At 58.2% G+C, this 13,650-nt stretch overlaps 2 protein-coding genes and 1 long non-coding RNA gene across 5 annotated transcripts in view; 2 read left to right on the top strand and 1 right to left on the bottom strand.

The window, feature by feature from the left end:
- PRMT7 (protein arginine methyltransferase 7) overlaps positions 1-1,143 on the top strand; it is a 53,076-nt gene extending 51,933 nt beyond the window's left edge. The window contains exons 18-19 of one of the 2 annotated variants that reach the window (XR_003001549.1): positions 300-464; positions 645-1,143. The gene's annotated coding sequence lies outside the window, so the exon portion shown is untranslated. Of the gene's footprint in view, positions 1-299; positions 486-644 lie in introns of both variants that reach the window. The other variant, XR_003001548.1, reaches the window with a different exon arrangement.
- SMPD3 (sphingomyelin phosphodiesterase 3) overlaps positions 1-13,650 on the bottom strand; it is an 83,744-nt gene that overhangs the window by 4,476 nt on the left and 65,618 nt on the right. The window contains exons 2-6 of the mRNA XM_024733117.1: positions 8,172-9,693; positions 3,116-3,191; positions 2,844-2,999; positions 1,967-2,056; positions 1,716-1,779 (exon numbers count right to left, since the gene is read on the bottom strand). Coding sequence (XP_024588885.1) covers positions 1,716-1,779; positions 1,967-2,056; positions 2,844-2,999; positions 3,116-3,191; positions 8,172-9,482 — 1,697 coding nt within the window. The 5' untranslated portion in view covers positions 9,483-9,693. The remainder of the gene's footprint in view (positions 1-1,715; positions 1,780-1,966; positions 2,057-2,843; positions 3,000-3,115; positions 3,192-8,171; positions 9,694-13,650) is intronic.
- Positions 11,389-13,650, top strand: part of LOC112391733 (uncharacterized) — a 13,004-nt gene continuing 10,742 nt past the window's right edge. For both annotated transcript variants that reach the window (XR_003001555.1, XR_003001554.1), the window contains exons 1-2: positions 11,389-11,630; positions 11,830-11,924. This is a non-coding gene — a long non-coding RNA (uncharacterized LOC112391733). The remainder of the gene's footprint in view (positions 11,631-11,829; positions 11,925-13,650) is intronic.

The following is a 13,650-nucleotide window of genomic DNA, read 5'->3' as shown; positions in this document are numbered from 1 at the left end:
GGATGGACAGAGACCGCACCTGAGTCTGAGTTCCTGACCGACCTGGGCCACTCCAGAATCTGCCTGGGAGTGTCCCGTGTCCACCGTGGGCTGGCAGCACTCTTTCCCTTTCTGAACTAGAACGTTGGCACCACCCAGAGCCTGTGACCAAGTTGGGGACAGAAATGCCCAGCCCCTCTCCAGGATGGTTTCTGCTCTGAGCTAAGAGTGTCCTGTTTTGGGGAACTTCATCTTTGCAGTGAGCCTCAGGGACCTTCCTCTTCTGGAAGTCCCCAGGCCTCCCATGACTCTTGTTTCAGGTCAGCAGGGGGCCAGGGGAGCCAGGAGACAACCAGACCCCATCCCAGGACTGGACTGCTGTGTCGGTCAGTCCCTGAGTGGCTTTGCCATCAAGCCTCTGAGCCTCCACTGTCCCTCCTAACACAAGAATGATGACTGTGGCCCCAGAACACTTTGGGGACCAGGTGTGTGAAGAAAGGAACAAGGTAGGATGCAGCTGTCGCTCCATTTCTCAGTGGAAGGAAATTGATAGGGATGCGTATGTGTTGGTCAGGGATCTACAGGGAGGGCAGGGTGCTCAGGTGGAATGTTACGCCCTGAGTCCGGGTTTTCTGACTCCTTGACTGCCATCTGCTTCCTGCCAGGTTTCCTCCAGAGCCTGAAAATCAGTGGTAAGGAGACTTCAAGGAACACCCCATCTCAGAGGGCAGATGCAGGCCAATGTTGGGAGTGAGAGGTGCAGCCACTGAGAGACACTACACAGCCCTGCCTGCCCGGCTAACACCTGGACAAATGGACAGGGCACCTGGACAGGCACAGCCAGCAAACATGGATTTCTGCAGGGTCTTTGTCAGCCTTGAGATAGATAACACTAATGACACGCAGAACGTCGTCATATCTCAGAAATGTAATCCACTACTGTCCTTTGCCTTTGATAATTAATTCCAGCATCAATGATCTAAGAGTTACTGATAGTCATTTTTAAATCATCATCTCATAAAAAGATAATTTTCTCAGCATAGGATGATGTTTCAAGTTTAGTCTATAATTAATTGGCTCAAATTAGCTGCAAGGAGCCATTGCCGTGGCTCTGTGCAGTCTCAGGGTGTGAATTATAAATTGGCTCTGCTGCTGGCCTCTCAACTGTGTCGTTTTTGGAAGTCTCGGGTTCAAGAATGCAGTTTGGCTGGGATGGAACTGTCTCTACTTTGAAAAGGACTGGCTTGTCTTATCTCTGTTCGTGTTTTTATTTGCCTAATGGGTGGCTACCAGCTGCCGGGCTCCTGCAGCAGATGCCATCCCCAGGGCTCTTCGGCAGGGGTGTCTGCAGCGCTTGGCCTCGCCCTCGGAGATTCTGGTCCTTTTTCCTGTGCCCAAGGCAGGCTGGGGCTCAGGGCGGGCCAAGCTCTGGTAGAGTGGACCCGGACTCTGGGTGTTGGTGTAGGAAACACCACCTCGAGGCCCCAGGCCTTCTTGGAGGCTTCTTCTTGGTAAGGATACCCCTGGGGCATGAGGTCCACCACGGCCTCCACCCACCCCCAGCTTGCCTCCCTGAGGCTCTTACAGGCGTCGTCCCATGGGGCTGTGCACTCTTGTCTGCCCGCAGAGCCCATGTCTCCACACCTGTTTCTGGGTTGGTGCTCATCCCAGACCTGAGAGCTGCCTGGATCTGCCTACCCTGGCTGACCGCAGCAGCATGGGTGCTGGGTGCTTACTTTTGCAGATTGTCAGGGGTGCACACTTCCTCGTCGTAGAGACCGTCCTTGTCCAATAGGGTACCTGGGGACAAGGGGGTGAGAGTGGTCACTGCGGGCAGGGCCCAGCCAGCCTCAAGGAGGGCTGCCTCCCTGGGGCAGTAGGGTTAGGCCAGGGCTTCTGTGGGCTGGGCAACTGAGTGCCCCCCCTCCCCCCAGCAGTGAGGTCTTGGGGGCAGGTCTCTCCGGTCCCGTGCCCAGCCCCAGCTCACCGATTGCCCATGGCTTCTCCTCCCCAGGCCCCAGGCGGCAGGGGTCCTTGTAACGTGTAAACAGGGAGTGCTGCTGCTCCAGCTTGTCGTCTGTGAAGGGAGGGAGGGAGTGCTGAGGAGCTCCGGGTGTCTGGCCTGTCCTGGAGGGCCACCTGCCCCTGGTTCCAGTCTGATCAGAGTCACCAGGTCCCTGTCCCTCAGGTAACTGCCTCTGGGTGGAGTTTGTGTCCCCAGACAGATGGATCTGTGGTTCATCTGTCACTGGGTTTCTGTGTCCTTGAGAATGCCCCCTTTAACAGCCCTCAGAATTGTGCCTGGTGGGACTTTCCTGGTGGTCCAGTGGTTAAGACTCCACACTCCCAATGCAGGGGGCCTGGGTTCAATCCCGGATCAGGGAACTAGATCCTGCATGCCACAACTAAAAGCGCCCGCGTGCCACAACTAAAAAAAAGATCCTGCACGCGGCAACAAAGTTCCCGCGTGCCGCAACTAAGACCCGGCACAGCCAAATAAATAAATGTTTAAAAAAAAAAGAATTGTGCCTGGTACAAAGTAAGAGCTGAATACAGACTTGGTGAGTATTAGCTAACCCCATTAGTCTGGGTTTCAGAGGCTCCCAGCCTTCCCTGCCAGAGGTTCATCTGTGGGGCATCTCTTTGTCTCCAGCAAGGTGGCCTCTGAGCTATTTAGGGAGATCAAGGCTTCTTATTCTAGGAATTCTCGGGGGCAGAGAAATCATAGTCTTGCTAAATGTCCCACCCCCATGCTCTGGAGGAGCAGGAAGTTACTTGAGCTGCCTGACCCCGGTCTTTCCAGCTGCGACTGGAACCCACGCCTCCCCGAGTGGCCGACCCTAATGGTGAGGAGCATGCCTCACCAGAGGAGCAGTTGTCAAAGTTAAAATCTCCGCAGACGACGTCAAATGCCACCAGCTCCTCGGGGTTGGCTGCGCTGGACGAGGAGGTAGATTTTCGGAAATCAGCCAGCCAGTCCTGAAGCATGTTCAGCTGCTCACACCGAATGTCACTGTCCTCTGTGCGGCAGAACCACAGAGAGATGATGAAGCTGCTGCCAGGCCCCAGCCAGGCCAATCCCAACACTCTGAGGGGACATTCCCCACCCGCGGAAGCTTGGGCCCCTGGACCCTACCTGGCAGGGCGTGCAGGTGTGTGCAGGAGATGTACCCGACAATTCTTTGGTCGTGAGGTGTATTTCCTACCTGCACCTGTAGGGGAGGAAGCAAGGTGTTGGTGATGAGGCCTATGAGTTAGCACTTCTCTGAGCACAAGGGGACACTGGCGACTCCTGCCCCCAGCCAGGTCAAACTCTCAGAAGCCCAGCTCTGTCGACTCCTGGCTAGACTGGGGCCCTGGGAAGAACAGCACATGTCCTGCTTCTAGGAACTTCTGCTCCAGTGTGGGAGGCAGATGCATGAAGAAGTACCAACCTGTGGCATGGTGAGTGCCACCAACAATTCAGGCACGGTTTTACAGGAGAGAGATGCAGAAATTGCTCCCCACACCCCTGCTGTCTCCTGGTGACCAGAAGGTCCACATGGATGACCCTGAAGTGCCAGCCCCTTGGTTCTTTGTCCACTCCTGCCTGGTGGCTCTTTCCTCCTCCCCTTGGTCACACCCTGGACCTGATCATGGCTTGGAGCCCATTCCTGTGAAGTCTGAATCAGGCTCCCCTCTGGGATGTGGTGCAGCCACAAAGCCCACCACCCTCGTCCACTGTGAGATGCCTTGGACCTTGCCTTCGGCTCTGTCTTCTCAGTCTCTGCCTCTCTGGCTTCATGAGCAGTCATTTTAACTGCTTTTTGATTGTGGTCCCCTGTTAGTCCCCAGATCTGGGATGACAGCTGTGGCCGGTGTCTCCATGGCACCTGTCATGGCTGGCCCCAGGCACCCCATGGCCTCCATCCTGAGCCCAGTCCTCCTTCCTCCACAGGGGCTTCTTCACGCTCTACTCTCCCCAACCTCGGTCCTTGCCTGCTGCTCACCTCCTTCACTGGAGACAGCGTCCCTGGCAGGTGGAGTGGGGCCGAGGGCTCCTCCCTGACTCCCTGCCCAATTGCAGGTTACCCTGGCAGACGGTTTCCACGGGTTGGCATAATGAAAACGAGCAACTCAGTTGTACAGCACAGACAACTTGGCCCCCAGTGGTGAGCCTGGTGCAAGCCTGAGCCTTTGTCGGGCTGTGGTCGGGGAGGGGAGGGTTGGCAACCTAGCCTGTGGGTTCTCAGGCCCTCTGCTGGAGGCTGTGACAGAAGAGTCCCTCCTGGCGTGCTCCCCAGACCAGTCTCAGGTGCCCTTCCCAGAGGCCTCTGGTTGAATCCACATCCTCTTCCTCTCTGGGCTTTCCTCCCATCTGAGCCTCAGCTGTCTTCCCCATATTTCACTAATCTATTCCAGACTGGGTTTCTTATGATGTTGAGACCCTGGACCTCGGGAAGTCTCCAGGGAGGGTGACTCTAGAGGCCAGTTCTTGGCTGAGGTGCATGCAGCAGCAGCGCGGGTGCCCCTGGCCTCTGCTGAGCATAGCTCTGCCCATCCTCCAGCTAACAGTGGCCTGGACTCATCACGGGCCCTCCGCTCTGAGAGCCTCGGGAGGCTTCCATCCTTCTTTCTGCTGCGGAAGTCAGGTTGGTATTATTCTCCTCCATGAGGTCTTTCTTGTCATCAAACACCCTTAGCTTTCTACAGCTCTTCATCCCCTTTTCCAGCCTGGATAGATGCACATCTTTCCTTTTCCAGTGCCCAGGCAGATGAATGTCTGGTTACTTGATAATGGGCCTGGATTTGGGGCTGTTTGTAAGCTCATATGTTCACCATTCACTTCTTGCCCATATTCCAGGCCCAGACCTTTGCCCAATGGTACCCCCACCCCTGGAATCCCTTGGAAATTACACACCATTGGTTCTCCCTGTTGCAAAAACACAACACAGCTTTAAAACCACAGTGCCCCCAGAGGCCACACGGTGGTGCTGTCTGCATCCTCAGGCCAGGAGTCTGTTCCCTCCTCTGTAATAATATTCACGCTGTGAGCACCATGCCTAGCGCTTCACGGATGCGGCTTTACTACAGCCTTACAACGACTATGAGGATTATACTAAAATTACACCATCCGTGGCCGGGGTCATGAGGCTCTGGTGGCTGAGGCCGGTTCAAATCTGATGCTCAAATCTGACGTTCTTGGCTCATGCCCATTCCTCCCCCTGCTCTACACTGCTTTCTGAGCTCCTGGTGACCGAGCCACGCTTTTCAACAACTGCCCATTTGAGGCTTTTAGTGCATAAGCCCCTCACTTGCTCAGCACTTCATGTCACCTGCCTGTGCTGAATCCTGGGTGGGGACGGAGACAAGTGCAGGGAGGCACCACTCAGCCCTGCTGCTGAGGAGAACCTGCCCGGAGGGAAGACACGCAGAACGAGGTATGTCAGCCCCCCGCCCTCTTCCTTCCATCAGTCCTGTGAGCTCCCCAAGATCCACTTTATTATGTGCTGGGACCTAACTGATTCCCGGGGCTTGAGTCCTCGGGAGCCTCAGAGGCTCATGTTTCTCTTGCAAAAAACAAACAATCACTCTGAGAGGTTGTGCCTTTAGTCCTGGTGGACAAAGACTGTCAATAGAGCAGGGCCCAGAATCAGGCTCTGTCACACCTGAGGCAGAAGCCAGTCCATTCCCTCCCTCCTTTCTCCGGGCGTCTCGGTAGCAGGAAAGCACACTTTCCTCGAGGATGAGAAGCTCTGCAGAGTAAATGGGAAGGCAGGGCTGGACAGGGAGCCCCGGATGAAGGGAGCAGCCCGGCTAGCACATTTCCAGCCCCTGGGCCCTTCCGGGGCTGGCCTGGTTCCTGAAACCTCGCTTATTTCACTCTTCCACGTAGAGAAAGAGGCACACTCTCGCCAACAGATATGAGCTGGGTCTGCTGTGCCGAGCACAACGGCTCTGCTCTCGAGTTCTGTCTGACGGGAGAGGCGGGCAGCAAGACATCTGGGGCCAGGGCTGAGGAACCCCCGAGGGAAAGCTGGCTTGTGCTGGACGCCGCTGAGGAGAGCTCCACTGAGGTGGGGCAGCCAAGACAAGGGGGATCAGCATGTGGAGGCCCCTCAGGGTGCTGCTGGAGCAGAGCCCAGGGAGGTTGGAGGGGCCCGGGTGAAGGCTGACTTCTCCCTGAGGCAGCAGGAAGAGGGTAAAAGGAGTCAGACTTGGGACATGAGAAAGACAGGTTAGAAATGAGAGGACAGCCCAAAACATCTGGGTGGATGCAGAGGAATGGTGGCCTGGGCAGTGATCTTGCAGCTGGAGATACGGGGTGGACCCAGAGGTATCTGGAAAGTGAAAGTGGGAGCCTGAGTAGATTGACTGGGCTCAGGGCAAGAGAGTCCTCAGCAAGTGCGGAAATGGAGGCTGTGGAGCCACTTCCCCGGGCAGGTGCCTGGGGCCGGCTGGCCATGGTGTAACAGCTTGGAAATGAAGAGGGCTGGCCAAGTGGGGCCACCTGCTCTGGGGGCTGCCAACCCCCAGCTCAGGCTGAGAGCTGGACAGAATGCAGCAGACCTGGTGCCGCCAGGTCTGCCAAGGTGGGGAGAGAAGTTGCAAACTGAGTTTCATGTGAAATTGCTTGATTTTTAAATGTTGGCCAACACAAGAAATTTTTTAATGGTGTGGACCAAATTAAACACATCTGAAGACTAGTTTTAGATCCAGGAGGTAGAGGGCTCTTCAGCATTTAAAGGATGGGCAGGCGACAAGGAGCCTGGAAGGAACGGCCAGAGAGGTAGGGGGTGGGAGGGAAGCCCGCGTCAGAGGGGCTGTCCCAAGGAGACTTAGGACCCTGGTGGGCATGATAGTTGGGGTGCCAGGCTGAGGAAAGAGAGGAGGAGGGGGCGTGTAGGCTGGGGGAAGGCTTGAAGGGGCCCTGGCCTTTGAGCGGTCTGTAGTAGGGCAGGCGGGAGGGAGAGGGTGCGTTCCCTCCCACCCACAAACTGACATGTCACCTCCTTCCCCAGAAGGTCACTCCGGCTGCTGAGACAGAACACTGACAAATCACATGCCAAAATGGGAAGGTTGGTCTCCTGTAAGAGGAGTGCCTTCAATTTCAGCATCTCAGGAGAGCCAGGGCCCACAGATCTGCGCCGGCTGAGCCACACAAGAGCCAGAGCAATGGGAGGGGAGTTCTGGGTGTTGGGGTGTGGCCCTGGCTCTGGCAGGCTCCATGTGGACCATCCGCCGGGCCCTCGCTCCTGGCAGGAGCTTGACTGACAGGTGGCACTTCCCTAGACAGGCCGAGCACAGTCAGAGCTGAGGCCTGGGCATGAGCATCTCACCACGCTGGGCCTCCACAGTAGCTGCACCAGCCCCCTCCGTTCACGGAACCCCTTCTAGGAGAACTGAGAAGTCTTGAGGGGAATACAGAGAAGATCCGCACCCGAAGCAGCTGCTGCCTCTGGGGGCGGAAAGCCCCGTTCTGTAGCAGCTGGCCAAACGGTGCTTCGGAAAACTCTGGAAGCACCAAGAGCAGCTTTTGGATGGGGAGCAGAAAGTCAACACGCTGAGCGTGTCAGGCTCAGAAGAAGATAAATGCGTAATGACCAAATTACCATGGTCTAAAAGCTCTCCCAATTGCATCCAAATTAGCAGAAATAATTATGATTCACTTTAATTAGTGACTGTGGAAGTGAAGCCTTGGGCTGGTGGGCAGAGGGCCTGGTGTGGCAGCTGCGTGACAGCCAGGAGGGAGAGGGCGTGCTGGCCAGTGAGCCTGGTGGCCTGAGGCAACGGGTGTAGTAACGGCCAGGGCCTGAGAAGCCTGCCTGCAAGCCTACAGCCATTTGTTTGCAATGATTCAGAGAAGGGGCTCCCTGCCTCCACCGCCTACCACCTTCACCACTGGCACCGTGGGAACCTCCCAGGCCTCGCTGCTCCCGTGCCGCTCCCCACCTTGTGAGTAGGCTCTGCGTTGCCCCCGCTTTACAGATGGGGGAATGGTGGCTCAGAGATCTGAGGAACTTGCCTGACATCACCCAGCCTGGAGCCTCGGCTCCTGTCCCTGCATTATTTCCCTTGTCCCTGAGCTGGGGGCCCCCCGGTTCCGCTCCATGAAAGGCCTTGTCTGCCCCATGCCCTCCAAGAGAGCGAGGACCCTGGCTGCAGTCTGCCTCCCCCCATGGCTCTGGGCCCTGCTGGCTGAGGCCTCCTACCTTGAGATACAGAGCTCCCTTCGAGGCCAGGCTGTCGGAGGACCGCCCGTTGGGGTAACAGTGATAGGCCACGTCCATGATGGGGTAGCGGCTGGCAAAAAAAAGGCCGCTGTTGAGACACTTGAAGCTGCAGCAGCCATGGCAGCCGTAGACCCCGACGTCATAGAGGATGTACTCGAAGTAGCCGTGCAGCTGGTCTTTCAACTTGGCGGCCGCCCGCTTGTCAAACACCTCCTGCAGGCACAGGAAGTCCAGGTTGGCAGGAAAGAAGGCTGAGACCTCGTGGTCAAAGGCCTCGTCCGGGTGGCGCCTCCTGCGCACGGCTGCCTTCTTCGCCACCGAGGACTTGTACGGGAGCTTGCTGTTGGCGCCCGGTTCCCCACTGCCACCGTCAGCCCCGGCCCGTGCCTTCACCAGGGACTCCCTGGAGGCCGAGGGGCTGCCCAGGCTCCCCGAGTCCCCATCCCGCTGACTCTGGTTGGGCGTCTGGCCCCGTGGGCCCCCACCAGCCCCGTTCCTGGCCTGGCCCCCAGAGGGGGGGTCGACGGCTTCAGGGGGCCGGCCCCCCTCATCACCACTGATGCGCACGATGCAGGCGTCCTCAAGGCTGCCACCTTCGGCTGGGTCCCCGGAGGCCAGGCCGTTGGCAGCCTCGTCGCTAGGGTGACGCCCACCGTACTCCACAGAGGCCGTCCTCTTAATGCTCCCAGGGACGGCCCGGGCCACACCATCACTGCCCTGCGGTGACACCAGGCTGCTGAAGCTGGCCGCGCTGATGGACGTGTTGGTGGGTGAGTCGATGTAGATTTTGATCTGTGGCCTACTGGCCCCATTGCGGATTCTCTGGCCGATTTCTTTGGCCCGGGCTTGGGTGTTGAAAACGTTGTTGAGCCTAGCCAGCGAGTCCGGGAGGAGGCAGAGGTTGGCAGTGGCGAAGCAGAAGCTTTTGCCAGGACCCGTACCCTTCCATTCACTGTGCAGGGCCGCCCCGCCGGCTGGACCCTTGTCCTCCAGCCGAGAGTAGACGTAGGGCCGGCGGGCCGACTGCAGGGTGGACCAGAGGAGGAACCCAAGGAGCGCAAAGGGCAGCGAGGCGACCAGGAGGGCCAGGTAGACGGGCGTGAAGAGCACGGTGCAGAGCAGCTGGAGGTAGCACGGGTCATCCGCCCGCTGGCGCTTCTCGTAGGTGGTGGGTATGAAGGAGGCCAGGAGCCGGTCCGCCAGCCAGTAGCATGGGAAGATGAGGGCCCAGGACACGGCGTGCAGGGCGGACAGACAGCTGTTGGGAAAGGGGGTCGTGTACAAAACCATTGCAGCTCACTGGGCGCCGCAGCCGGCCCTACTACATGATGTCCCTGACGGTGCAGGCACTTTCCTGGGCGGGGCGGGCGAGTGGGGGGCTGCTGGAGGAGGGTCACGTGCTGGTGAGACACGACTGTGGATGGTCAGCGGTGCATGTTGGCCAGCCAGTCATGGTTCCCCTCAGTGGGCCATGCTGGGCCACCAAAGGCTGCTGGAGAACCTGCAAGACAGAAAGTGAGGGGTCTTTTATTCATCTTTAGGGGGCCAGGTCGGATGCTGGGGTTGTTGCCCTGCTCACCCCATTGCTGCCTCCTCTGACATGAGCAGGACTGTTCTGAGGACCAGGCCGGAGCTGGCAGGCTCACGTGGGGCGTTTGGGACCAGGAGCGGGCCTGGCATGCTGCATTTGCCTGTGTGTTTGGCTCTCTTCAAGGAAACTGCCTGGTGACCTGACTGCCTCTAGCTGACCTTTTTTTTTTTTTTGGTTGCACTGTGTGGCTTCTGGGATCTTAGTTCCCCGACCAGGGATTGAACCTGGGCCCCTGGCATTGGAAGCTCAGAGTCCTAACCACTGGACCGCCAGAGAATTCCCTAGCTGACCATTTTGACTTTCTAAGCTAATTGCTTGGAAACTGGCCCAGGATTTGAGGAGCACAGTTTGTGGGCATGTAGGGCATGGCGGGTCCTAGAGGCTGCCTGGGCCTAACACTGGCCTGGAGCAGCCTGAAGCCCGTCAGGAGCCAGGGGTGTGTTTAAAACAGGCGAGGGGTAAGCCTGAGAGGAGCCGCAGACATAGCCGCCTGTCACTGAGTGCCAAAAAGGGGCCAGGGGGTCCTGGGGCAGAGGGCAGTGTGGCTGGCGGGGCCCCGGACGGGAGAGTCCCTCCACAACCAGGCTCTCACTGTGCCCCAGCCTGCAGCATCAGACCATCTTTGCCGTCGCACTCCTGCTGAGCCCCAGCAGAAAGTGCCTGACGAGGACCCAGGCACTGTGTGGGCCTTCCGAAGTTTTAGAATGATCAGAGTTACCCAGTTACAGGAGACCCTGATGGTCCCTGTGACCTTTGAAGAAGCTCCCTGGAGCTTTGAGGGTCAGGCCCAAGCTTCTCCCCTAAGCCCTCCCACCACACAGCCCCAGGGCCCAGCTGAGGCTCACAGCTGCCAGAATGAGTCCACTCCGGGTCCCCACCCTAGCCCGTGTGGGAGCTGCCATGGGTCTCAGAGCAGGCCCAGGGCCCCCCGCCGGGAGAGGCCGCAGGTGCATTCATTGTACTGAACGTAGAATCAGTAAAGACAAGGGTCTGGACTATTTACCCAGCCTCCAGGGACCCAGGGTGATCATTCTGTGGTGCAGCTGGTATAAACATAACGCAGAGTTTTTACGGCCAGATCAGCTGGGGGACTCATTTCCTGTTGACATCTCACGGGCCCAGCCCTGCTTCTGCCATGGCACCTTGGGGCTCTGTGTCCACAGGGCCATCTGTCCTGGCCCCACACCCTCTCTTCCTCCTGCCTTCCTGGTCACCTCAGCCGGGACCTGGGTGCCATCTGGACTCTGCCTTCCCTCAGTCCTCACATCCTATCAGTCCCTCCTGCCCACCCAAGCCCCCGTGGAGCCCCTGTGCTGGTCCAGGACTGCATCACCTGTCACCCACTTTCCCGGCCTCTTTCCCCATCAGGCCATCCTCCACACGATGGCTGGAGAGACTCTGTTTAATCCGAACACATCACAGACGCCTCAGCCCCACTGAGGCCTTGCTCAGCACTTATTGGGCGTTGCGTCTCCCCAGCCAGGCCCACCCATGTCTGCAGCCCCAGCCCTCTTTGTGTTCACCTCCCATTCTCCGGATGTGGTTTCCTGTCCACGCCTTGCTATTTTCTCTGCCCCTCGTCTAGCTGACCCTTCTTCTTCTAAGACTCAGCTTAGAAATCACCTCTTCAGACAAGCCCTTTTGTCCCCCTTGCCAGGTGGCTTAGGTTCCTTCTCTGGGGGCTCCTGTCCCCCTTGGGCATGGCCTGATCTCTGCAATTCTAGATCATAAACGCTCATGGGGTGAGGCTACCTCCCCGCAGAACTGGGGCCTTCTTGGAAGAAGGAGCTGCACTGAGGGCGCCGGGGTTCCCCGGGCTGCACCAGCAGCGGGATCTCAGGAAATGGGTGAGTGAACCTTGGTCGATCTGCCTCATGGTGTAAGGAGGGGGAGTTTCAGTCACCCAGTCGCACTACTGCGGCCACCATCTGATGTCGGGGTGTGGTGCTCAACCTGGAACAGAGCTTAATGTCGGAAGATGAACTTAAGCCGGTGGCTGTGTCTGGTTCTGAAGAATGTGTTTCACAAAGATTTTACTTTCTTCAGAGGAAATCACTTTGAAGCAAACACAGGAAGGTTACGTTTCGAAGCAGGTGTGTCTACTCAGACCACAGCCATCTGACCAGGAGCCCCTCACTCAGGTATGAACAACGAGGCTCACTGGTGGTGAGGCCAGAGAGCCGGCCCCAGTATCCTCCCTGCCACATGCTGTCCTGGAGCCTCAGACTCAGCCAGTGGCCTTCACCACCTCCCCCATACCCAGCCTGAATCCTGGCCTCTGAGGGCCAGACCCCGGGTCGGGGATGTCCTAACCCTGATGGCTTTGGTCCTGTGATTGGCTCTTTCAAGGGCCCTGTGAACTCAGGCCGGACTGGTGGGCTCGGGCCCCAAGACCAATTTCATAATGACAGTGGCTGAAATTGGAGGACTTGCTGCAAGTGTGCTGACCCTCTGTGCCATGATCTCCTCTAACCCCACAGCAGAGCTGTGTCACCTCTGTGGCTCAGGGCTCGCAGCTCAGGCTTGGAGGGGCTGGCGGCTACCCAGGGAGGCCACACCTGCCATCTGACATACTCACTTGTTCTTTCTTTAAATCCCAGCAGTTTCATTTGAGTTTAACCTGGAGTTGGGGTGACAGCCCCCTCACACTCCCACGTAGCCTGATGGGTTTGCCTTCCCCTCTCCCACGGCATACCGAGTGTACACCTACAGGAGCCAGCTGGCTCCAGGCTGGCTGCAGCGAGAGCTGCAAGAGAGGACGCAGCCGCCTGAACCATCTGGGCCCCCAGGAAGAGCCTGCAGGTCCTGTCCCTGTGGGGTGGGGTGTCTGGAGCTGCCCCAGCTGCCAGGAGCGCCTGCAGTTGGTACCAAGGTGTTCGGGGTTGGGGTCCAGGCCAGACACCTGGGGAGCCCTGGATGTCGCCCCAGTGTCAAAGAACAGACCCCCTCCCACGTCTCCCTCCCCTTTCCTCTTCTCTGTAGTCTGAGGTCATCAGCCCAGCCCAGCCAACACCATATTCCCCTGCCCCACCCGGCACCATTCCCCTGTGCTCAGTCTCAGGCCACAGGCCCCAGACCCACAGTCTGCACCACGGTCCGGAGGAGCTTCCGAAACAATCCGATTAGACTCTTTCTCCCTTTGGTGGTCTCATTGTTTCGGGGGACAAAGTCCAGTCTCCCAGTCTCTGTCTAGGGTCCTCTGTGCTCCTGCCCTTACTGGCCTCTTTCCCCACCCAGTCTCCACCTGGGCTCCTCCACCACCTCTGATGCCCACTGCTGTCTGACCTCCAGGCCCCTGCCCCTGCCGGGCTCTCTGCCTGAGACTCCTTTCCTGCTTTGTCTCCTATCAGCTCCTCCTTAACTCTTCAGGGCCCAGCTGATATGCCGCCTCCTGGCGGGGTGGGATGGGGGGGCAGGAGGGGTCTTCTTTGACCCACCCAGGGTTGCCTGTGACCCCCAAACCCTCTCCATGCTGTGCTGTCATCCTGGCAGGAACTGGAGTGGTTTAACATCTGGATCCCACAAATGGAACTCCATCAGGACTGTCTGGCTGAGCTCTGGGTGGGCCTGAGGAAGGGATGGGCCCTGCTGTGTCCAGGCTGAGAGGCTGGGAAGGTGGAGCGGGTGGGGCTGTCTGCCCTACAAGGAGCACTGTCACACTGTGTTAGGAGTCAGGCATGGCCGAGCCCTGGCTGTGATGACAGCTCTGGAGAAAGGGTTTGGGAGGAAAGGAGAGGGTCTGTTCTATTCACGCCTTGCTGCCCTCCAAGCAGAACTGGCCTGTGTTCCGTGGGGTGGCCATAGCTCTGTTATGGGTCAGAGGTAAATGCAGCCTCACTTCATAAAAGGCTTCCTGAGATGAATTCT

The sequence above is a fragment of the Neophocaena asiaeorientalis genome, unplaced genomic scaffold, assembly GCF_003031525.2.
Source record: "Neophocaena asiaeorientalis asiaeorientalis breed wild unplaced genomic scaffold, Neophocaena_asiaeorientalis_V1.1 scaffold90, whole genome shotgun sequence".
Classification (NCBI taxonomy): Eukaryota; Metazoa; Chordata; class Mammalia; order Artiodactyla; family Phocoenidae; genus Neophocaena; species Neophocaena asiaeorientalis.
The sequence above is the reverse complement of the archived record's forward strand: the minus strand, read 5'-3'. Positions and strand labels throughout refer to the sequence as shown.